The sequence below is a fragment of the Pseudophryne corroboree genome, chromosome 6 (assembly GCF_028390025.1).
Source record: "Pseudophryne corroboree isolate aPseCor3 chromosome 6, aPseCor3.hap2, whole genome shotgun sequence".
In the NCBI taxonomy this organism is placed as follows: Eukaryota; Metazoa; Chordata; class Amphibia; order Anura; family Myobatrachidae; genus Pseudophryne; species Pseudophryne corroboree.
In genome coordinates this window covers 161,964,356-161,990,008 of record NC_086449.1, presented here as the reverse complement: position 1 = coordinate 161,990,008, position 25,653 = coordinate 161,964,356, and the positions used below count along the sequence as shown (strand labels likewise).

The 25,653-nt window shown below is 44.0% G+C and overlaps 1 protein-coding gene and 1 long non-coding RNA gene across 4 annotated transcripts in view; one reads left to right on the top strand and one right to left on the bottom strand.

The window, feature by feature from the left end:
* Positions 1 to 25,653, top strand: part of LOC134936803 (uncharacterized) — a 298,887-nt gene that overhangs the window by 152,838 nt on the left and 120,396 nt on the right. The window lies entirely within an intron of this gene.
* Positions 18,037 to 23,783, bottom strand: LOC134935091 (gastrokine-1-like). Its single transcript, XM_063930372.1, has 6 exons — positions 23,772 to 23,783; positions 23,635 to 23,679; positions 22,131 to 22,268; positions 20,811 to 20,921; positions 20,102 to 20,231; positions 18,037 to 18,118 (listed from the first exon to the last, which is right to left on the bottom strand). Exons 1-6 carry the CDS (start codon positions 23,781 to 23,783, stop codon positions 18,045 to 18,047), a joined length of 510 nt encoding a protein of 169 aa, XP_063786442.1. The 3' UTR covers positions 18,037 to 18,044.

Here is a 25,653-nt window from a genome sequence, read left to right as displayed (position 1 = left end):
GGATATCTAAAGGTGACGCTGGGTACTAGGCCCAGGTCACCCCGCGTGTGACAGGTTAGGCGGGCGCTAGGCCCGTTGGTGAAATCAGGCCTCCGGCCTGTGTGCAGTTAGGGGGCGCTAGGCCCAGTGAATAAGACCCCCGAGGTGAGTACAGGTGGCTCTGAGCGCTAGGTCCAGGCCACCCTGAGGTATTTAGGTAGGCAGGCCTGGGGCCCACATAAGGGAAGGTACAGGAGGTGGGTAGGCCGTGCGGCGCCCACCCCCTTTCCAGCGGGAGGGATTTGAAGGGACAGCACCGTGTGATCTTGTATTCCGATATTGTGATGTATGTTGTTACCATGCAGGGCAAAGTGTATGCGTTGTTTAAGTTGTGCATAGTTGTGTCGCACCACCCACACGAGCTAGTTTGAGGGCTCTGTTTATGTAGCTAGTGTAGCGGACGCACACTAGGGTAGTTCTTGGCCCTGCACGGCTGTTTCTCTTTGCCTCCTTACAGGGACCTGTAAGTGGAGAAGATCGGAGTGCAAGACTTGTGACGGTGAGTAGCATCCGTGTACGTTTGTCCCTTGTCTGTCCCCGAGCGCCGGAGTCGGGATTGCTCACGGACGTGAGAATCCTTTTCATCACACTACGTGCGAGAGCGCGAGTGTGTGAAATCTGGGTGGCTGAGGCTTTGTGCCGGTGATGACCTTTCACCCAACCGGTGAAGGTCGCGGTCACCCCTGGGGTATCCCCTGTTCCAGTGGAAGAAGGGTCGATACCCCCTTTAAGGTAAACTATTCTCTCCTCAGCTCGGTCGTCGGTCAGCTCCGAGAGGGAATCGCCGTGTCCGGATCCGATTGAAGATTGCCAGGTCCGTTGAAGGTTCCGGTACCTGAAGGTGAGAGAGAGCGGTGCCTGGTGAGTACCTAATTTACACCTGCACGGCAGCAGGCACCACCACACCGCAGCCGCACCTCTTACATTTATATATATATATATATATATATATATTATTTTTTATTATTTTATTTTGGGGGGGGGGGGGGGGTGTTTATATATATATTTTGATGTAAGTACTGGCCGGTACATAAATCATTGGTATTATACGTATTTTTATATAGGTATCAATTAAAAGTGCATATTTGAATACATCAGCGCTGTCAAACCTGTTGTTAGCTCATGAATCCAGCTCTGTGAACAGCTGCCGGTGCATTCAATCCAACTACAGCGCCAGGAAATCTCTTTTTGTGTTTGGTTATTAAAGTTGAAATTACCTGTTTGGTGATGTTGCTCAGTGTTTGATTTTTTATTTTTTTTTAATAATCAGGAATCACACTCTGTCCTTTACACCACGACTACACCTCACTAAGGCCCTCATTCCGAGTTGATCGCTCGCTAGCTGCTTTTAGCAGCAGTGCAAATGCTAAGCCGCCGCCCTCTGGGAGTGTATCTTAGCCTAGCAGAAGTGCGAACGAAAGGATCGCAGCATTGCTACAAAAAAAGTTTGTGCAGTTTCAGAGAAGCTCGAGACCTACTCCTAGCTTGCGATCACTTCAGACTATTTAGTTCCTGTTTTGACGTCACAAACACGCCCTGCGTTCGGCCAGCCACTCCCCCGTTACCCCAGCCACTCCTGCGTTTTTATCTGGCACGCCTGCGTTTTTTCACACACTCCCCGAAAACGGTCAGCAGTGCGACTGAAGAGGTTCACTAGAGCTTGTGTAAAACTGCATTGGCTTTTGTGAAAGTACGACGCGCGTGCGCAGTGCGCCCCATAAGCATGCGCAGAATTGCCATTTTTTGGCCTGATTGCTGCGCTGTGAACGAAAGCAGCTAGCGATCAACTTGGAATGAGGGCCTAAAAGCTATAGTACACCTGACCACAATGGTCAAATGATCAAAGGAGGTAAACAGCAGACAGCATGCAATAATAAACTATTGGTACATGACCCGTATTCAGCTGCAGTCTGAAAGGTGCAACCCTGGTCGCGAGCTGGGTTGAACTCGTGTTCAACCCGGTTGACTGTGCGGTGTGTACGGGAGCCGGGTTTAGTGTGTGTGTTTAGGAATGCAGCTATAGCTCCAAAAACAGGATTTTCAGAGTTTTGGCTGCATTTCAGCCCTTAGTGCATCCGACCCTGAGTGTGGTATACTAGCTTCAATATTCAAATTCAGATTTTGCCAGAGTTCATAAATAATATTCACAATGGATGACCAGTTCTGACAGTGTTTTCTCCTCCATAAGGGCTAATTAATAAGTCTGTGCTCCCCTATGAAAAGTCTGGTGCAATGCTCCCGACACTACTTGTAAAGTGATTTCTTTGTCTGTGTTCCGGCTTCCATCAGGTAGGCTTGGTAGCAGAGTGTCTGTCGGGAGACCTCCCAAGTTGTTTGTTCAGCCGAAGCAGGTCAGCGTAGAATCTGTAACTCTGATTGGAGCACTGTCATCCTCCATAGTGGATATTATTTATGAACTCTAGCAAAATCTGTTTGAATATTGAAGCTACAGTAGTATTCCACACTCTGACAGATAGATGTTATATATGGGTGGTCTTCTGTTTGCCGGCGGTCGGGCTCCCGGCGCTCAGTATACCGGCGCCGGGAGCCCGACAGCCGGAATACCGACAATTATTTTCCCTCGTGGGGGTCCACGACCCCCATAGAGGGAGAATAAAATAGTGTGGCGCGCGTAGCGCGCCACCGTGCCCGTAGCGTGGCGAGCGCAGCGAGCCCGCAAGGGGCTCATTTGCGCTCGCCAAGCTGTCGGTAAGCCGGCGGTCGGGCTCCCGGCGCCGGGATGCTGGTCGCCGGGAGCCCGACCGCCGGCCAGCCGTAGTGAACCCGTTATATATATGTTGTCTGTTGTGTATATGTTTGTATACTGGTATTAGGCATTATTATTGCATGATCAGTGGTGCTGATTGTGCTAATTTTCATTTTTGACATTTACCTAGGCTTCTATGTTAGGAATATCAATTATATGGCTTCTATTTTAAGCATACCACTGGGGTCCCCCTAATTTTTTGTGCAAGTAATGCGCTAGGAACCCCACTTTCTTTTTTGTGCATACCAGTTTGGGTAGTGAAGTCTTCCTATCTCCCATAGCATTAACCTGCATGGACATTATTTGTAAATCACCTTTCTTCAGTAGCGCAGTCTTTCATTTTATATTTTATCATTAGGTATGGATTTATGTTTACCATTTTACACTAACAAAGCCCGCACTGTGCAGTGCTTCACCGAGGCAGGCGAGTCTATTGTTTGGGCGGGTTTTCCATAATTTAAGGGTCGGTTTTTAAATTGTTTTCAAAACAATGCTTAGTAAATCTCCGATTTCTGTACTTGCCTATGTAAAAAAAAAACAATAGTTTCTCTAATGTTCTAAAGTTGGGTTTTTAGTCATTTTGCAATTCAGCTTTGACAAGTATATGGTTAGTTTGCAAAACTGACCAAAAACAGAAACTTAAAATTAGAGATGTGCACTGGACATTTTTCGGGTTTTGTGTTTTGGTTTTGGATTCGGTTCCGCGGTCGTGTTTTGAATTCAGACGCGTTTTGGCAAAACCTCCTTAAGAATTTTTGTCAGATTCGGGTGCGTTTTGGATTCGGGTGTTTTTTTTAAAAAAACCTCTCAAAAACAGCTTAAATCATAGAATTTGGGGGTAATTTTGATCCTATAGTATTATGAACCTCAATAACCATAATTTCCACTCATTTCCAGTCAATTCTGAACACCTCACACCTCACAATATTATTTTTAGTCCTAAATTTGCACCAAGGTCGCTGGATGACTAAGCTAAGTGACCCAAGTGGGCGGCACAAACACCTGGCCCATCTAGGAGTGGCACTGCAGTGTAAGACAGGATGGCACTTAAAAAATAGTCCCCAAACAGCACATGATGCAAAGAACAAAAGAGGTGCACCAAGGTCGCTGGATGGCGGTCGCTGGATGGCTAAGATAAGCGACACAAACACCTGACCCATCTAGAATTAGACTCCAGTATCATGTGAATTATAAGGCAATATCACTGGAATTATTTGTTGTAATCAATGGAATTATTGGTCCAAATCACTGGAAGAAAATGACAAAATCACTGGAATCAAATGGCAGGAACGTCGGGAATTATATCAAATGGCAGTACCACTGGACATATACGGAAGTCTCAGACAGGATGGCACTTTTAAAAAAATAGTCCCGAACAGCACATCATGCCAAGAAGTAGCTGTCCCATATGTACCAAGAAGTAAGAGGGCAATGAGGTAGCTCTATGACTAAGCTAAGCGACACAAGTGTGCGGCACAAACACCTGGCCCATCTAGGAGTGGCACTCAAGTGTCAGACATGATGGCACTTTAAAAAAAACTTTTTTTTTATATGACAGGGACAAACCCACTGTCCTAACAATTAGCAGGGCTGATTAAACAAACAGCCATGGGGAAACTCCTGAATCCAGTTTCTAACCCTGGGTAATAATTTTTATTACCCGGGATATAATAATAATCACTAAGGCTCCCCTGTAGTGATGTAGATGAGATGCCCCCCCCCCCCCCCCCCAGTGGACCCCCACGTGGGAGTCCTTCCTCGTCACACTGGGGACGCTAAGGGAGTAGAATCCAACCTCTGAACCCGTGCACCTGTAGAGGGTGCAGACTTTCTGCTCTTTCTATGGCCTAGCCTCGTGCAGAAGTAGGCCCTACCGAATTTTCTCGATCTGGCAGCCCAAGGGGACTGCATCAGAAAAGCAGAGTTACATCTTCTCACAGGTGGTGCTGTGGAAGGATTTGTATTCAGAGTGTTCCCAATCGGTGTCTCACCTGCGAAGGGGAGGTACCTCTTGGATTCGGCGTCTGCGTTCCATTGACGGATCCAGAGACCTCTGTGAGCCGCTACTGCCATGGAGGATGCTCTAGAATTCATCAGCCCAATGTCCCTCATGGCTTTCACCATTTATTTAGCCGAATCCTTCATGTGACCTAGAATCAAGACAACATCCCTATGGATTGTATCAAGGTCTTCTATTAAATTGTCTGACCATTTTAACATAGCCCTAGCTACCCAAGTGCATGCCATAGTGGGCCTAAGGGCGGCTCCAGTAACTGTAAATGGATTTTAGAGTTGTCTCTATCTTGTGGTCAGTCGGCTCCTTTTACGAGGCCGAGCCTGGTACAGGTAATGTAATTACCCCTGATGGCCTGGACACCGAAATGTCCATTATGGGAGGAATCTCCCATCTCCTTCTATCCTCCTCAGGAAAGGGATATGTCTTAAGTACTTTATTGGGGATGTGAAAAACCTCTTCTGGGTTTAACCAGGATCTTTCAAATAGGGTATTTAACTCTTCCGAAACTGGGAATGTCACTAATGATTTTGCAGTTAGCATACAAGAATTTTCCTCTATTTGTATAGGTATTTCTAACACATCCCTAATGGCATTGATAAATTGCTGAATTTTATATTCCAATCTATCATAGTGCCCCCCTCTAACTTCTGTGTCGATCCCTGTGTCAGCATCGATGTCCACGTTGGCCTGCAAGACCTGTGTATCAGGAGCTGAGGGGGTCCTAGATGAAATGGACTGATCCATATCTAGAGCATTCTTCATAGTTTTTTCCCAGCAACTTAATAGAGTATGCCCTAATGAACTCTGAGGAATCTTATTTCCTAGGCTATCCAGCCATTCTGTCTCTATCCTAATGGGATGAAACCACTCAAGGCAATCCTGAGTACCTGGTACAGACTCCTCTGAGGAAGACACCTCCACAACCTCCAAAACATTTTGTTTTTGACATGACACTGACCAGTGATGCTGAGCACTGATGATACTACTGAGCAGTGATACTGAGAACTGACACTCAGCAGCATGATGCAGCACAAGACAATGAGCAGTTATACTGAGCAGTGAGCACTGATGAGGATACTAGAACTGACACAGAGCAGCAAGATACAGCAATGGACTACTGTACTGTACTACTATATACTGGTCACCACAATGCAGCACTGATACTGAGCACAGATATTGAGCACTGATGAGGATACTAGAACTGACACGGAGCAGCAAGATACAGCAATGGACTACTTTACTATACTGCTATATACTGGTCACCACAATGCAGCACTGATACTGAGCACAGATATTGAGCACTGATGAGGATACTAGAACTGACACGGAGCAGCAAGATACAGCAATGGACTACTGTACTGTACTACTATATACTGGTCACCACAATGCAGCACTGATACTGAGCACAGATACTGAGCACTGATGAGGATACTAGAACTGACACGGAGCAGCAAGGTTCAACAATGGACTACATTACTGTACTACTATATACTGGTCACCACAATGCAGCACTGATACTGAACACAGATATTGAGCACTGATGAGGATACAAGAACTGACACGGAGCAGCAAGATACAGCAATGGACTACTGTACTATACTACTATATACTGGTCACCACAATGCGAGTAAGGTGGGAAGAACCGAGGCTGCCTCGGACCCGTGTAAACCACGTGAAGTTCGGGGGGGGGGGGGGTTCGGATCTCGACGAACCGAACCCGCTCATCCTACTGAATAGGATATTTACCATAGTATTAAATTAACACTATAGATGGTCTAGTATAGACTGTAGTGTAAAGAAAAATAATATTTATGCATCAAACACATTTATCTCATATAAACAATATAAGTTGTATAAATTTTTTTTAAAAATCCCATAATAAAAGTGCATAATAGTATAACTAGTAAGGGATAAAAATGAGCGTTTTAAACACACATTCTCCCACCTGATGTGATTACACCTGTTTCTTCTTGCTGGCAGCTGCTCTCTGGTCTCTTTTGTATGGTACGATGATTAAACACTCAGATCCACACACACAGCAGACAGCTCGGCATGCACAGTGTCCTTATAATGTATGTTGTTGCTACAGTTCTAGTAACATGATATTATATATGAGACACTAGCCAAGGGGGGTTGGTGTTTCCACCACCCCCATGTATTTGCCTACAATTTATAGATAGAAAATATTGCAAAAAATATCATTCAGAACTGGAAATGAAATGATGAATATAAGAAATATGCTTGATTATAGACAAACATTCAGTTTGGTAGTTTTTATGTCACAAAATACTATAGTTATTTAATAAGCAATGACATGAATGTATAGAGATCTTCAAATAAATAAAATTACAGTATATATAAAATAGCTATACATCTCCAAATTTGTTAACTAGTTTTATTCCTACAAAAGGTTCACAACAGAAGAGACCAAACATACAGGGTACCATAACTATATGGACTGTGCAGGCTGCAGGAATCAATAGCTACATCAACAAAGTCAAGGCAAGAAATTGCATCTTATTATCATATAAAATACATACAAACTCCTGGATCACATAAGTTGCAGTACAGAAGGTGTTTTCTTCCCTGTGTCCTCCAGTATATAAAAAATACAAAGGAAAAATTAAAGATCAGGGTTCTCAAACACATTAAAAATATCAATAAAGGTCTAACCACACACACTGTGCCTATTTATTTCTCAGAGACAAACAATAAAGACTCAACGGGTTCTAAAGTTTGTAGAAAGAGTAGGTGATTATATAATGTGTGTTTTGAGATTGGAGGACCAATGGATTATATTTGGACTTTGATTTGGGTTTTTAATGAACTTAGAAGGACATGACTTTAACACGGGATGTAGTCGGCATCCCAGCGCCCAGGATGTTGGCAGTCGAAATCCCGACGCCGGAATCCCAACACTGGTCAGAAGACAAGCACAATCCTGACTTCACTCTTAATGGTTTTAGGTTTAGGTGCTAGGGGTATGGTTAGGGTTAGGCAGTGTGTGGTAGAGAGGGTTAAGGTTAGGTATTAGGTATGGAGGGTTAGGGGGAGAGGAGTAGTATACTTATGTAGTAGATGTTGGGATATTGACCAGCAGGATGCCGCTGTTGGTCTTATGACCGCTGGCATCCTTAGTGCCGTGATCGGTATCACATCCCTTTTACACATATATTTTGCAATTGTTATTACAGTTTTATGTTTCCTTTCTCCTCTATCCACCATGGCCTGACCCAACCAGGCGGCTTCCTTCTATAACTCCACCCTCACCTCTGCACTCAATTCTGTTACCCCATCTCCTCTGTCCCACTCCGTGCTTCTGAACCCCAACCCTGGGGGTTTTGTCCTTGGCACCCTTCTCTTCTCCTTGTACACCTCTTCCCTGGGTGCACTTATAAGCTTCTTCGACCTTCAATACCACCTCTCTGCCATGCAACTATACCAATCCACTCCTGACCTCTCCACCTCTGTCCTCTTTTGGCTATCCAGCTGCCTCTACACCATCTCCTCCTGGATGCCTAAGCACTGTCTTATGCTCAACATGGACAAAGCCAAACATATCATCTTCCCCCCATCCAGAGTCTTGCCCCCCCCCCTTCATTATCTCTATCACAACAGCATCATCTCCCCCGTTCCCCAACTCCACTGCTTGGGGGTTTCTTTTGGCTACTCTCTTTCGTTCGCCCTCCATGTCCAATCTCTGACTCAATCCTGTTGGCTCCAGCTATGCAACATCTCTTGCATCAGTCCGTTCCTATCCCATAATGCAACAAAACGTATTATCCACTCACGGCTAGGCTACTGCAACATTCACCTCACTGGCCTCCCACTCTCCCATCTCATCACCTTCCTATATGTTTTCAACTCTGCAGCTAGACTTATCTTCCTCACACTTCCCAAGGGGTTGTCCATTCTCTGTGATTTCTTTATATCCAAGTTCATTTTGGAATCTTGACTTTGCATCAGCTTGATTTGAGGTAAATACATGTATTTACAAGTGTTATGGTATAATTAATGAATTGGAGACACTGTTGTGTGGCATAACATGTATTGGGGCACTGGTGTGTTGCATGATTATGCATTTGGAGCACAGCTACTGTATGTGGCATATAATGAATTTAGGGTACAGGTTTGGTGCATATTATGTAATGTGGCATTAATGTGTGGCTTAGTTATCAATTGAGGGCATATACAGTAATACATATGTTGCATAGATGTACAGTATATCATGAATTAGTGGCAGTACTATGAGGCATGTATTGATGTTGGGGCATTGCTGCATGGCATAGTATAAGTTAGGTCCCTGCTGTTTGGGCATATTATGAATTTGTGACACTTTTGTATGGCATATTATGAACTGGGGTGCTGCAAAGCCCCCACAACTCTGAGTTCCTGATCTCCATTCAATGTAGCTTCCAACCTTTCTGCTGAGTCTTCTTCTGCAAAACAGTGTGTAGTAGCTGCCATCAATTTAGGGCCAGTGAAACAAGGTACAACTAATACTAATCAGTGTCAAAACGGCCAACCAGGGCACAGGGAAATTTTTTTTGGGCTCCACAGTCCGCATTGTCCGCACTGCGCACTCATATATTGTTCCCAAGACTTGGTCAAGAGCATGTGGATCAGGTTTTAGGTATGTGGCTGGAAAGAGTGAATTGGGTGAATCAGGGGCAGTAGAGTGGAGCTTGCCAAGGGCATCCGGAAACCTTGCATGCTGACTACATGCGACTTTTTTGCCGTGGGGCATCTTCTCCACCTATCCTCTTTAGAAGCTACATCTTTCCCTATATTTTTTCACATTGAAGTATGCAAAATCTATCACTTTAAAAATACCCATATGCAAAAAATGTAACTGATGACTTTTTTTCATGTATTTGTTTAACATGTTTGAAAACCATTTTTACTGAGCACAAACATACACAAAGGGAACTGTGCCACTTATATGTAACCTATTACCATGTTAGTGTAATTAAGAACTGTGCTGGTGGAATGAGAAGACAGAGTAACTAAGAGTAACATCTGCTACAGTATTCCCCTAGAGGAGAGATGTTAATGTGTGTATGAAGCCATTGTAATTAATGAAAGAGTATATTGGTGTTGAGTTTGGAAATATATTACGTTATAAAACCATCAAGCTTCACTTAGTGCAGGAATTGTGTAACCATCATCTGCACCTTGTGTTCACCTTCCTGAAATATATGTGATAACCTCCTATATATTTGGGAGTTCTCTGGCCAGATCTGCTTCTCCCATGCTCTAGATGAGTCTTGAGAGTAAGGTTCCGTTCCATTTCACCTTATTTATACCAAGCACTACAAGGTTCAAAATCCCAATGTCTTCCATCTGTATTCATATCATAAGATTATACTTCTCTTTTGAAACTTATAGTGCACTATATACTAGAGATGAGCGGGTTCGGTTCCTCGGAATCCGAACCCGCCCGAACTTCATGTTTTTTTTCACGGGTCCGAGCGACTCGGATCTTCCCGCCTTGCTCGGTTAACCCGAGCGCGCCCGAACGTCATCATGACGCTGTCGGATTCTCGCGAGGCTCGGATTCTATCGCGAGACTCGGATTCTATATAAGGAGCCGCGCGTCGCCGCCATTTTCACACGTGCATTGAGATTGATAGGGAGAGGACGTGGCTGGCGTCCTCTCCATTTAGATTAGAAGAGAGAGAGTGAGATTGATTTTAAACAGAGACACTTGATTTACTGGAGCTTAGGAGTACTGTAGAGAGTGCAGAGTTTAGTAGTGACTGACCACAGTGACCACCAGACAGTGCAGTTTTATTTAATATAATCCGTTCTCTGCCTGAAAAAAACGATACACAGTGACTCAGTCACATACCATATCTGTGTGCACTGCTCAGCCCAGTGTGCTGCATCATCTATGTATATATCTGACTGTGCTCACACAGCTTATGATTGTGGGGGAGACTGGGGAGCAGTGCCAGTTATAGGTTATAGCAGGAGCCAGGAGTACATATTATTAAAATTAAACAGTGCACACTTTTGCTGCAGGAGTGCCACTGCCAGTGTGACTGACCAGTGACCTGACCACACTGACCACCAGTATAGTTAGTAGTATACTATATTGTGATTGCCTGAAAAAGTTAAACACTCGTCGTGTGACTTGTGTGGTGTTTTTTTTTTTATTCTATAAAAAACTCATTCTGCTGACAGACAGTGTCCAGCAGGTCCGTCATTATATAATATATACCTGTCCGGCTGCAGTAGTGATATATATATATTTTTTATATCATTATTTATCATCCAGTCGCAGCAGACACAGTACGGTAGTTCACGGCTGTAGCTACCTCTGTGTCGGCACTCGGCAGTCCATCCATAATTGTATACCACCTACCCGTGTTTTTTTTTTCTTTCTTCTTTATACATACATACTACATCTCATTATCAACCAGTCTATATTAGCAGCAGACACAGTACAGTAGTCCACGGCTGTAGCTACCTCTGTGTCGGCACTCGGCAGTCCGTCCATAATTGTATACCACCTACCCGTGGTTTTTTTTTCTTTCTTCTTTATACATACATACTACATCTCTTTATCAACCAGTCTATATTAGCAGCAGACACAGTACAGTAGTCCACGGCTGTAGCTACCTCTGTGTCGGCACTCGGCAGTCCATCCATAATTGTATACCACCTACCCGTGGTTTTTTTTTCTTTCTTCTTTATACATACATACTACATCTCTTTATCAACCAGTCTATATTAGCAGCAGACACAGTACAGTAGTCCACGGCTGTAGCTACCTCTGTGTCGGCACTCGGCAGTTCATCCATAATTGTATACCACCTACCCGTGGTTTTTTTTTCTTTCTTCTTTATACATACATACTACATCTCATTATCAACCAGTCTATATTAGCAGCAGACACAGTACAGTACGGTAGTCCACGGCTGTAGCTACCTCTGTGTCGGCACTCGGCAGTCCGTCCATAATTGTATACCACCTACCCGTGGTTTTTTTTTCTTTCTTCTTTATACATACATACTACATCTCTTTATCAACCAGTCTATATTAGCAGCAGACACAGTACAGTAGTCCACGGCTGTAGCTACCTCTGTGTCGGCACTCGGCAGTCCATCCATAATTGTATACCACCTACCCGTGGTTTTTTTTTCTTTCTTCTTTATACATACATACTACATCTCTTTATCAACCAGTCTATATTAGCAGCAGACACAGTACAGTAGTCCACGGCTGTAGCTACCTCTGTGTCGGCACTCGGCAGTCCATCCATAATTGTATACCACCTACCCGTGTTTTTTTTTTCTTTCTTCTTTATACATACATACTACATCTCATTATCAACCAGTCTATATTAGCAGCAGACACAGTACAGTACGGTAGTCCACGGCTGTAGCTACCTCTGTGTCGGCACTCGGCAGTCCGTCCATAATTGTATACCACCTACCCGTGGTTTTTTTTTCTTTCTTCTTTATACATACATACTACATCTCTTTATCAACCAGTCTATATTAGCAGCAGACACAGTACAGTAGTCCACGGCTGTAGCTACCTCTGTGTCGGCACTCGGCAGTCCATCCATAATTGTATACCACCTACCCGTGGTTTTTTTTTCTTTCTTCTTTATACATACATACTACATCTCTTTATCAACCAGTCTATATTAGCAGCAGACACAGTACAGTACGGTAGTCCACGGCTGTAGCTACCTCTGTGTCGGCACTCGGCAGTCCGTCCATAATTGTATACCACCTACCCGTGGTTTTTTTTCTTTCTTCTTTATACATACATACTACATCTCTTTATTAACCAGTCTATATTAGCAGCAGACACAGTACAGTACGGTAGTCCACGGCTGTAGCTACCTCTGTGTCGGCACTCGTCAGTCCGTCCATAATTGTATACCACCTACCCGTGGTTTTTTTTTTCTTTCTTCTTTATACATACATACTACATCTCTTTATCAACCAGTCTATATTAGCAGCAGACACAGTACAGTAGTCCACGGCTGTAGCTACCTCTGTGTCGGCACTCGGCAGTCCATCCATAATTGTATACTAGTATCCATCCATCTCCATTGTTTACCTGAGGTGCCTTTTAGTTGTGCCTATTAAAATATGGAGAACAAAAATGTTGAGGTTCCAAAATTAGGGAAAGATCAAGATCCACTTCCACCTCGTGCTGAAGCTGCTGCCACTAGTCATGGCCGAGACGATGAAATGCCAGCAACGTCGTCTGCCAAGGCCGATGCCCAATGTCATAGTACAGAGCATGTCAAATCCAAAACACCAAATATCAGTAAAAAAAGGACTCCAAAACCTAAAATAAAATTGTCGGAGAAGCGTAAACTTGCCAATATGCCATTTACCACACGGAGTGGCAAGGAACGGCTGAGGCCCTGGCCTATGTTCATGGCTAGTGGTTCAGCTTCACATGAGGATGGAAGCACTCAGCCTCTCGCTAGAAAAATGAAAAGACTCAAGCTGGCAAAAGCAGTAGCACCGCAAAGAACTGTGCGTTCTTCGAAATCCCAAATCCACAAGGAGAGTCCGACTCCAATTGTGTCGGTTGCGATGCCTGACCTTCCCAACACTGGACGTGAAGAGCATGCGCCTTCCACCATTTGCACGCCCCCTGCAAGTGATGGAAGGAGCACCCGCAGTCCAGTTCCTGATAGTCAGATTGAAGATGTCAGTGTTGAAGTACACCAGGATGAGGAGGATATGGGTGTTGCTGGCGCTGGGGAGGAAATTGACCAGGAGGATTCTGATGGTGAGGTGGTTTGTTTAAGTCAGGCACCCGGGGAGACACCTGTTGTCCGTGTGAGGAATATGGCCGTTGACATGCCTGGTGAAAATACCAAAAAAATCAGCTCTTCGGTGTGGAAGTATTTCACCAGAAATGCGGACAACAGGTGTCAAGCCGTGTGTTCCCTTTGTCAAGCTGTAATAAGTAGGGGTAAGGACGTTAACCACCTCGGAACATCCTCCCTTATACGTCACCTGCAGCGCATTCATAATAAGTCAGTGACAAGTTCAAAAACTTGGGCCGACAGCGGAAGCAGTCCACTGACCAGTAAATCCCTTCCTCTTGTAACCAAGCTCACGCAAACCACCCCACCAACTCCCTCAGTGTCAATTTCCTCCTTCCCCAGGAATGCCAATAGTCCTGCAGGCCATGTCACTGGCAATTCTGATGATTCCTCTCCTGCCTGGGATTCCTCCGATGCATCCTTGCGTGTAACGCCTACTGCTGCTGGCGCTGCTGTTGTTGCTGCTGGGAGTCGATGGTCATCCCAGAGGGGAAGTCGTAAGACCACTTGTACTACTTCCACCAAGCAATTGACTGTCCAACAGTCCTTTGCGAGGAAGATGAAATATCACAGCAGTCATCCTACTGCAAAGCGGATAACTGAGGCCTTGACATCCTGGGTGGTGAGAAACGTGGTTCCGGTATCCATCATTACTGCAGAGCCAACTAGAGACTTGTTGGAGGTACTGTGTCCCCGGTACCAAATACCATCTAGGTTCCATTTCTCTAGGCAGGCGATACCGAAAATGTACACAGACCTCAGAAAAAGAGTCACCAGTGTCCTAAAAAATGCAGCTGTACCCAATGTCCACTTAACCACGGACATGTGGACAAGTGGAGCAGGGCAGGGTCAGGACTATATGACTGTGACAGCCCACTGGGTAGATGTATGGACTCCCGCCGCAACAACAGCAGCGGCGGCACCAGTAGCAGCATCTCGCAAACGCCAACTCTTTCCTAGGCAGGCTACGCTTTGTATCACCGGTTTCCAGAATACGCACACAGCTGAAAACCTCTTACGGCAACTGAGGAAGATCATCGCGGAATGGCTTACCCCAATTGGACTCTCCTGTGGATTTGTGGCATCGGACAACGCCAGCAATATTGTGTGTGCATTAAATCTGGGCAAATTCCAGCACGTCCCATGTTTTGCACATACCTTGAATTTGGTGGTGCAGAATTTTTAAAAAAACGACAGGGGCGTGCAAGAGATGCTGTCGGTGGCCAGAAGAATTGCGGGACACTTTCGGCGTACAGGCACCACGTACAGAAAACTGGAGCACCACCAAAAACTACTGAACCTGCCCTGCCATCATCTGAAGCAAGAAGTGGTAACGAGGTGGAATTCAACCCTCTATATGCTTCAGAGGTTGGAGGAGCAGCAAAAGGCCATTCAAGCCTATACAATTGAGCACGATATAGGAGGTGGAATGCACCTGTCTCAAGCGCAGTGGAGAATGATTTCAACGTTGTGCAAGGTTCTGATGCCCTTTGAACTTGCCACACGTGAAGTCAGTTCAGACACTGCCAGCCTGAGTCAGGTCATTCCCCTCATCAGGCTTTTGCAGAAGAAGCTGGAGACATTGAAGGAGGAGCTAACACGGAGCGATTCCGCTAGGCATGTGGGACTTGTGGATGGAGCCCTTAATTCGCTTAACAAGGATTCACGGGTGGTCAATCTGTTGAAATCAGAGCACTACATTTTGGCCACCGTGCTCGATCCTAGATTTAAAGCCTACCTTGGATCTCTCTTTCCGGCAGACACAAGTCTGCTGGGGTTGAAAGACCTGCTGGTGAGAAAATTGTCAAGTCAAGCGGAACGCGGCCTGTCAACAACATCTCCTCCTTCACATTCTCCCGCAACTGGGGGTGCGAGGAAAAGGCTCAGAATTCCGAGCCCACCCGCTGGCGGTGATGCAGGGCAGTCTGGAGCGACTGCTGATGCTGACATCTGGTCCGGACTGAAGGACCTGACAACGATTACGGACATGTCGTCTACTGTCACTGCATATGATTCTCTCACCATTGAAAGAATGGTGGAGGATTATATGAGTGACCGCATCCAAGTAGGCACGTCACACAGTCCGTACTTATACTGGCAGGAAAAAGAGGAAATTTGGAGGCCCTTGCACAAACTGGCTTTATTCTACCTAAGTTGCCCTCCCACAAGTGTGTACTCCGAAAGAGTGTTTAGTGCCGCCGCTCACCTTGTCAGCAATCGGCGTACGAGGTTACATCCAGAAAATGTGTAGAAGATGATGTTCATTAAAATGAATTATAATCAATTCCTCCGTGGAGACATTCACCAGCAGCAATTGCCTCCACAAAGTACACAGGGTGCTGAGATGGTGGATTCCAGTGGGGACGAATTGATAATCTGTGAGGAGGGGGATGTACACGGTGATATATCGGAGGATGATGATGAGGTGGACATCTTGCCTCTGTAGAGCCAGTTTGTGCAAGGAGAGATTAATTGCTTCTTTTTTGGGGGGGGTCCAAACCAACCCGTCATATCAGTCACAGTCGTGTGGCAGACCCTGTCACTGAAATGATGGGTTGGTTAAAGTGTGCATGTCCTGTTTATACAACATAAGGGTGGGTGGGAGGGCCCAAGGACAATTCCATCTTGCACCTCTTTTTTCTTTTCTTTTTCTTTGCGTCATGTGCTGTTTGGGGAGGGTTTTTTGGAAGGGCCATCCTGCGTGACACTGCAGTGCCACTCCTAGATGGGCCCGGTGTTTGTGTCGGCCACTAGGGTCGCTTATCTTACTCACACAGTCAGCTACCTCATTGCGCCTCTTTTTTTCTCTGCGTCATGTGCTGTTTGGGGAGGGTTTTTTGGAAGGGACATCCTGCGTGACACTGCAGTGCCACTCCTAGATGGGCCCGGTGTTTGTGTCGGCCACTAGGGTCGCTTATCTTACTCACACAGTCAGCTACCTCATTGCGCCTCTTTTTTTCTTTGCGTCATGTGCTGTTTGGGGAGGGTTTTTTGGAAGGGACATCCTGCGTGACACTGCAGTGCCACTCCTAGATGGGCCCGGTGTTTGTGTCGGCCACTAGGGTCGCTTATCTTACTCACACAGTCAGCTACCTCATTGCGCCTCTTTTTTTCTTTGCGTCATGTGCTGTTTGGGGAGGGTTTTTTGGAAGGGACATCCTGCGTGACACTGCAGTGCCACTCCTAGATGGGCCCGGTGTTTGTGTCGGCCACTAGGGTCGCTTATCTTACTCACACAGTCAGCTACCTCATTGCGCCTCTTTTTTTCTTTGCGTCATGTGCTGTTTGGGGAGGGTTTTTTGGAAGGGACATCCTGCGTGACACTGCAGTGCCACTCCTAGATGGGCCCGGTGTTTGTGTCGGCCACTAGGGTCGCTTATCTTACTCACACAGTCAGCTACCTCATTGCGCCTCTTTTTTTCTTTGCGTCATGTGCTGTTTGGGGAGGGTTTTTTGGAAGGGACATCCTGCGTGACACTGCAGTGCCACTCCTAGATGGGCCCGGTGTTTGTGTCGGCCACTAGGGTCGCTTATCTTACTCACACAGCGACCTCGGTGCAAATTTTAGGACTAAAAATAATATTGTGAGGTGTGAGGTATTCAGAATAGACTGAAAATGAGTGTAAATTATGGTTTTTGAGGTTAATAATACTTTGGGATCAAAATGACCCCCAAATTCTATGATTTAAGCTGTTTTTTAGGGTTTTTTGAAAAAAAACACCCGAATCCAAAACACACCCGAATCCGACAAAAAAAATTCGGTGAGGTTTTGCCAAAACGCGGTCGAACCCAAAACACGGCCGCGGAACCGAACCCAAAACCAAAACACAAAACCCGAAAAATTTCAGGCGCTCATCTCTACTATATACACTATTTTGTATGTTGTCTTAATTGTAATTCAGTACTACTTAGACCTGGAGAAGACACTTCTATTGGTCCAAATACACTATTACCAAGCACAACATATCTAAATCTTATATTATAAAAAGAGGCAGACATTATTCCCTGAGAAACAGCTTTATTTCGTGTGTAAGACATTGTAAATAGGGTTGATGTTGGGAGTCTCTGGGCGAGGTGTGCATCCAAGTGACTCTGCTCTATAGATTTAAGAATGTATATTTCAGAAACAAAAGTTGATACCCAAAATGGTGATGGAACTGGAGCTGCAGCAGATTGCAAACCCTCTTGCGGAACCTGGAAAAGCATGTCAGAACATAAATAGCACATATGTTGTCTACTACTTTTATATCATTAACATGTTTTTATAAGAAGACACAAGCAGCCACTAGCTACAGATAAAACGTTTTTATTAGATGTGATTTAGGGAATTTTAAAAGGATCCATAATTTAAAAAATGTGGATGCGGGTTTCGACATGTGTCCATTCATTGGGCAGGGGCCTTTTGAATTCACATCTTAAAAACAGAAGCTGATTCCCAAAATTGTGATGATGCTGTTGGAACTGCAGAGTGCAAACTCTCCTTCGGCACCTGAAAAGATATCCTTGTTACAACAGTAATAGATGTGGGTCCCTGTATGGGACAGGGAGACCAGGCATAGGGTCATGTGCCACTAGAGATGCAATAGGAATCTTGGTAATGCGTCAGAAGAATGAATAGCTATGGAGATAGAGTTAAGCTACCCTTGTAAGGTCTACTTAGGTCCAGATTTGTGTAATGTCCACATCAGTTCAAGAGGCTATACCCTGCTCACTTTGCTGTATCAGTGCATCATTTACATAAAGAAAACATTTAATAATTGAATATATACACTTGTGTGTGTGTATATATATATATATATATACACACACACACACACACACACACACACACACACACACACACACACACACACACACACACACACACACACACATTGTGGCAAATTTACTAAGGTGGAAATTTTTTAGAACTGGTGATGTTGCTCATAGTAAGCAATCAGATTCTACGTAACATTTATCTAGCTGCTTCTAGAAGATAATTAATAGAATCTAATTGGTTGCTATGGGCAACATCACCAGTTCTAAAAAAAATTCCACCTTAGTAAATTTACCCCATTGTATATGTCTGGCATATACTTTTTCCCATGGTTTGAGATATTTCTATGTATTTTTATACAGATGGGAATGGATGGATGATGGGGTCATGGGGTTTGGTGGCTGAGATGAAGTAAATAGCAAATAAGAACAAACTAAAGCTTCTGAGGACATTCCTGTTACCTAAAATACACTGGAAAATGTTGTTAGTTCCATGCTTTTATATCAGTCATGAAACTCTGAGGTGACTTCTAAAACTCCTATAACTTCCCTAATGTATACCTATGTCACAGTCCTTACGTTGGCATCTTCACTGCTACTTAATACTGTTCCATTATATTTGCTAAGACCACCACTAGGTGTATTGTGAATGGTGGTGTAATCTGGGTGTGGTATAGAAGATCTACAATGTCGACCTAATGCATGTCGACCTTTTGTCCAGTGTCCACCTAATGCCTGTCGATCATATGGGGTCGACCTAATAACTGTCGACCTAGATATTGTCTGTCTAAACATTGGAACCTGTCTAATCTATGGGCGTAGACACTAAGATGAGGGAAGGAGAATGAAGCAGAGAAGGAGCAGGACACAGAGTAACATTACCATGAAACTGTAATGAGTACTGTATGTCCTTATATAATAAAGTAATATAATAAATGTGTAAAACCACCCAAGTGTGATTTGAGGGAAATGCATCCATCCTTTTCAAAAGTGGACAAGCTTTTACCTTTCATTTATAGAATATACTTGATAAATGCTATCTAAAAGCTACTGTATCTATGAGCAACTTCTCAACTCTTTAGAACGTTTGATACATCTCTTCCTGGGTCCCATCATTTTCAAACTATACTAATGAACTATGATGTAAAGTTACTGGCAGGGGACCAGGAAAGCTAGAGAGTGCTATGGCCGGACCCCTACCTAGTGTTGCCTATTGGGTACAGGAGAGCACAATTCTGCTCCAGACACTGAATGTCTTTCTCACACAACTGCAGCCAGACACAACCCCTCCCCTTATTGCATCACCTTGATTGCTGTGGAGACTTTAAGTTGTTTGTGCCCAACAGGTATTAACATTACTTAATAATGTTTTGAGACAAGTCAGTAATCAGGCTATGCTATGTTAGGAACACCATATTTCCCTAGTGCTCCATAGAATGCAGATAGGACAGTAATGATGCTGGGCTCCTGTAATTACTAGGCATGTGGTCAGTAGAACATCACAGTGCCAGATCTGCAAGAATCAAATCCCCCACCTTTGTATAAATAGATATATGCCTTTTAGCTATAAGAACTATTTTATATGTCTGCTCAGTCTTAGTGCTTGCACCTGACTGGTTTGGCACAGGTTAGGTGTTAGTGCTATCTTGTGCTAAACCAGTCAGGTGCAAACACTGTACAAGAGTTCTATGTCTTACTGTATATTAATGATACTCACTGGGCATTTCCTGGGCAGTGTAGGCTGGCATGCCTCTGCACAGAGATTCAATGTGCTTGCCATACTCTTCAATGTTAACAATGGGTTTCTGGTTGATAGTGTAGGTCACCAGCTGGGTGTTGGGAGAAGCCTGGAGGTGACAAAGTGACATATTGTAATTTATACTCAAAACATCAATACCACTTAAAGAAGCATGTCACTCAATAACATAATTAGCATATACAGTAAAACCTGAAATCCTACACACAGCTAGAAAATCCACAACGGATCAGGAAGTATAAAATGTCATCCTCATGTCATATTTGATATAAATGTTACTGCGGTTGGATATAATGGGGTAGATTTACTAAAGCTTCTAAAACAGACAAATTATGGTTTTGCACTTAGCAGCCAATCAGATTCACTATGACATTATCTAAAATGCCATAGATAAATGATTGCTAGATTATGACTGGTTGCTATGAGTAACACCATCGCTTGTCTGTTATTAAAGCTTTACTAAATGTACAGCTCTGACAAAAGTTGACAGGTAGAATCACATTACACTGTAATTTTTTTTAATGTTTTATGATATTAATTGCATAGGTCGCAAACCCCAAGTTACTGCACTGATTGCATGTTCTGGGCCCTCTAGGAGTTGTGCCTGATATCACCTGCATCCCCTGCACCCTATAGTTATTCCCTTGATTAAACATCGATATCACATTACCTGTTGCTTGTTTTTGGCAATGGCGCTGAGCTGCTCGAGGGTGGGGAAGGTTGGTTTCATCTTGGTGACAACACAGATCTTCTTGTTGTACAGTCTGGTAGCAGCAAACCCCTGTGGTGTAAAGAAATAAATGTTGCAGGAACGTGAGCAATTGTATACCCATACACACATGATATAAAACTGATTCCCGTCTGCATATAGACAATTAGTCATGTATCGCATGTATGTGACATAAGATGATAGTAAACAGTGGAAGCTCAACATTCTATCTCTCTGTAAAATAGAGGCTCAGGTTTTTCTTACTGCCTAATTCAGAACTTGATTTTCAGTAATGAGTCACAGGTGTAGCCATGCTCATCTTTGCTGTGATGCACCATGCTGCAAAACTCGCTCCATGAAGAGATCGCAAATAGTCGCAGCCTGGCACGCCATGCTGCAACAGTCCACATTACAGTAAAATGAGCATGGCTACATCTGTAAATTCCGGCCTTGGGGGTCCCGTACTCTGGACTTGAATCTTATATGTTAGGGACCCACCAAATGAGGTCACGTGGGTGTGTTTGTGGGGGTGGGGCCCAGGGGGGTGGGAGGGCCCATAGTTTTAGCCAAAACTTTGCTAAACTCCATAATTTTACTCTATATTAAATTGCAAAATGTATTAAAATTATTTTGATTAGCAGTGTTTAGTGCTTGGAGTATGCACCTGCATTTTTTCTAACTTAAATTCCATAACTTATAGAAGATTACCTGAGGTCTAGCTCCCCATCTCCTCAGGGCCAACCTAAAGTGCCTTCCATTCCAGTGATGCTTTCCATTCAGGCAGTGGCGAGAACGGCTTCACCAGAATGTAAGGCCCATCTGACCTCAGGAATGTAATAGTCTCTGCTAGCATGTGACTAAATAAGGGGTCTATTTACTAAGCCTTTGATGGAGATAAAGTAGACGGAGATAAAGTACCAGCCAATCAGCTCCTTACTGTCATTTTTTAAACCCAGCCTGTGCCATGGCAGTGAGGAGCTGATTGGCTGGTACTTTATCTCCATCCACTTTATCACCATCCAAGGCTTATTAAATAGACCCCTAACAGAACTATCCAAGAACTGCATTTTCAGATTTAGATGGAGAATTTATAAAGTTTTAGTTTTAATTTTCTATCTAGCTGAATGTAAGCTACTGTAGTCTCTTCTCTGCCACTCTGGGCACACGTAGGTCACCTGAATGTCTGTATAAAGGATGCATATGTAGAAAACATGCTGCTATTTGAGTCATGGCTATTTTCTTTTCAGTTAAGTTTTTGCTTGTATGTTAAAGGACACTTACTGTGCCAAAGTCGCAGATGGAGTCCCAGGAGTTCCAGCCATTCAGACTGTTGATATTAGCAATGTTGTCCTGATTGTTGATGTTGACTTGCTGGGAAACACTTCCACCATCATTTCCTGAATTGTTGATTTTGATGTTCTAGAGCACACAACATGCAAATCAATGGTTAAAAAGGAAGTCTAGAGTATAGATAATTTCATCTGTATTAATGCTAATTGAACAAGTTTGATGGCAACCCCTCTGGCTGTGACATTCATTTATATTGGCGAATAAGGAACATTCCTCCTGCTGATGATAAGCCAACAATTTGTGTTTTGCTGCTTTGCTTCCAAATTAGAACACCACTGCATTGTACAATGTCCATGTGACATTGCCATCATTCTTAGAAACCATTAAGGTAAAAAGGGTTGTTCTCTTAAAATATGAATTTGATTGAATCCTTTCCCCAATAATAATACTTTGGCATATCTGCATTTGCTGATTTATCAAAGTTCCACAAGTCACATATAGCTGGGGTCTCTCCCAATCACCAGATATTCATGATTGCTTTTATAGCAGGGAAGATCTGACAAAGTGTCTCTAACTGAAAGCCTTGCAGCCTCTGTGTTGGATCTTCACTTCTGTAAAGAGAGTCAAGCAGCACCAATGGTGACAGGCACGTTCCCAGCAATATGTAAGAGACCCTAAATAATATAGCACGTGGTGCAGGTCATCGGGAGGGGATGTAATGAATTAAGTAGAACAGGAATAGATGTGAGAGCTCCGACTGCTGCCTTTTCCCAGTATTATCATAGATAAGCTGGATTCTTCATCTCACAATTAAATAGGTTAGGAACATATCAAAGCTAAAATTATTTTTTTCATCATAAATTGTAATATGTTGCAGACCATCAAATGTTGTTTTGGGCCAATTATAAGTAAATAATTCTTTAAAAACACACCCTTCCTTCCTACTCTCTGATTTCCAGGTTGTTTTGTAATGATGTGACACCGAATAAAGATAATAAAGGATCATATTTACTGTACATGAAAACTACTTTGCAAACTATCCCTTTGAGACTTGGGGCAATAAGCGCACAGCCATAAGAGGGCACAGATTTTCAGTGGGACCTGTTATGGCATCTCTGTAAGCAGCAACAGAAAATACTACTACCACATGTTACTTATCCCAGGCCAAGTATGCCAGGTAAAGATGGTACTATAAGGCACTTATCCTTTGCCAGGAAAGAACTGGCACTGAACAAGACGAAGGTGCTTGGAGCACATTTATGCACAGTATTAGTACAGTGTTATAGCCTATGTTTTTTTGTTGTGATTGGGTTTATTCACAATTTTCTGGTACAGTAATCTTTATAACTATCCTTCAATATGCACTTACAGCTTCAAATGCCCTAAAATACAGCCCTTTAGTTTATGGCAACGAAGTCTCCACCTATTAACTCCATGCATGAATGTATGAAACCAGATCCATGTAAACACCACTTCACCTACTGTATGTACTTACATCATTGGCGAGGGCCTGAGTCAGGAAGACTCCCAGGAGGGCGATCTGAGAGAGAGAGAGAACGAATGGGAATTGCTGTTAGAAATTGTCCTTTCAGAGATTTCACGCTAAGTGATAAACCAGCATAATATTCTCACCAGGAATTTCATTGTGAAGTGTTGTCTTGGTACGAAAGGTCGATGCAGCAAGGTATGGTCCATATTCACTCTATATATTATATACAAAAGCTGTGTTTGCTTAAGGAACAGCACAATGCCTTGTTTACTGTTCTGAGCGGGAGTGAGTACACACTCACTATCTCAGCTGATATGCTGGACCCTGATAAAGGAAGGGAAGGTTCTACCCAGCTATGTGTGCTATATTCATTAAAATGTAAGTCATACAAAGGTATGCTGTTATCACCTTTTTAAAGCGCAATCTCCTGTATAGTGTAGTAAATCTGGTGCTTGATTTAGCAATTACATACAGTATAACTAAAAAGTTCAAGATATAATGCAAAAATTGGAAGAATCATTAAGAATTTTTGATCTAGTTCAGATGTGATGCTGGTCTTTTGACAAACCTTGAAATATGCAGAAGACTTAAATAACATGCAGAAGACAGTATAGGGGGAATTACATATATATATATATATATATATATATACATACAGTATAACAACCAGTGGCGGCTCCTGCAGTACCTCTTTGGAGGAGGGTGACTGTCACTGCCCGTGCCACCTGCATTAGTAGGAGAGAAAGAGAGCCCTGGCCAACCTGGTTATTGCACTTGTGCAATGGATCTGGCAGGTGCGCATAAATGGCAGTGGGATTGCACATGCACAAAACCCCGGCTTTTATGGACTGCATCGGCTGCAGCCATAGAAGCAGGCTAGGGCTGATGATCAAGCAGGGAGGGGCTTCCCACACAAAGCACTTGTGGTACCCCAGAAAATGTTGTGCATGCCCCTTTAAGAATAACTTACAGGTCCACAACAGCAGAAGGGGAGAACGCTGGCACAGTGAGAGTTAAGCAGGGACCCTGGTCCGATTACATTGTCTGCATGCAGACTGCTGATTGGGCAGGGTAGCCTGGGAACAGAGGAGCCTTATGGAAAGAAGGATTGACAGCGCATGTGCAAACCCCCGGATTCAAAGGACTGTATCAACTGCAGTCCATAAAAGCTGGGGTTTGCGCATGCACAGTCAAGCTGCCGCTTGACTGCGCATGTGCCATTCGATACCAGGCGATCTCAGCCCGGTCTGGCAGTCCCAGAGGGAGGAGACACCTCCCAGTGGAACTGCCTGTACTGGGATTGACTGGCAGGTAGGACTTCTAATAAAAGTCATCACTGCCAGTCACTGTACAGCCAGTGCAGTCACAAACTGCAACTGGCTCACTCCCTTTTAGTGGTGGATTTTACTGTGGGGGCTGCAGTCCATAGATAAATCCGCCACTGGTCATAACACAGGATTTTCACATATATATGGGTGCCAATTTCTCCCGTTGACACATTGCGGCACTGCAGAAGAACAGATGGAGCCGTCCGCTTAGTCACGCTGGGAGTGCACAGAAATGTTCCCATTCTGAGTGTCTCCGGGTGCATGAAGGAGACGCTCTCCCATTCTAGTGAATGGGGTACGTCTCCATCATAGGAGCGTGCGCCCGGCCGGAGATGCTCTCGGCGTTAGGCATGCCTAGGCAGGCTCGACCAGGCACAGAAGTAGCCACAACTGGAGTGGCTCCCTCTTTATACCAGAGCTCCAACGTTTATTGCCGCTGAAGAATGTCATACCTTGGCAAGGGAAAGCTAGAAAGTTAGTGTTTGTTATTGCTGCATGTGTTTTTCATTACTCTCCTCATTACCACATTATTGTCTGTGATTCCAAATATCTTATGCTAATATTTGTGATTCCAATTAACATGCTCATCTGTGATTTGAATGATATTCTGCCATTCTTCTGTGATTCAAATCAATTGTCTTTTGCATACTGAATGCTCCTTTGTGGTGTGAACTGTAGCCAGTTGTCTTCTATTTGT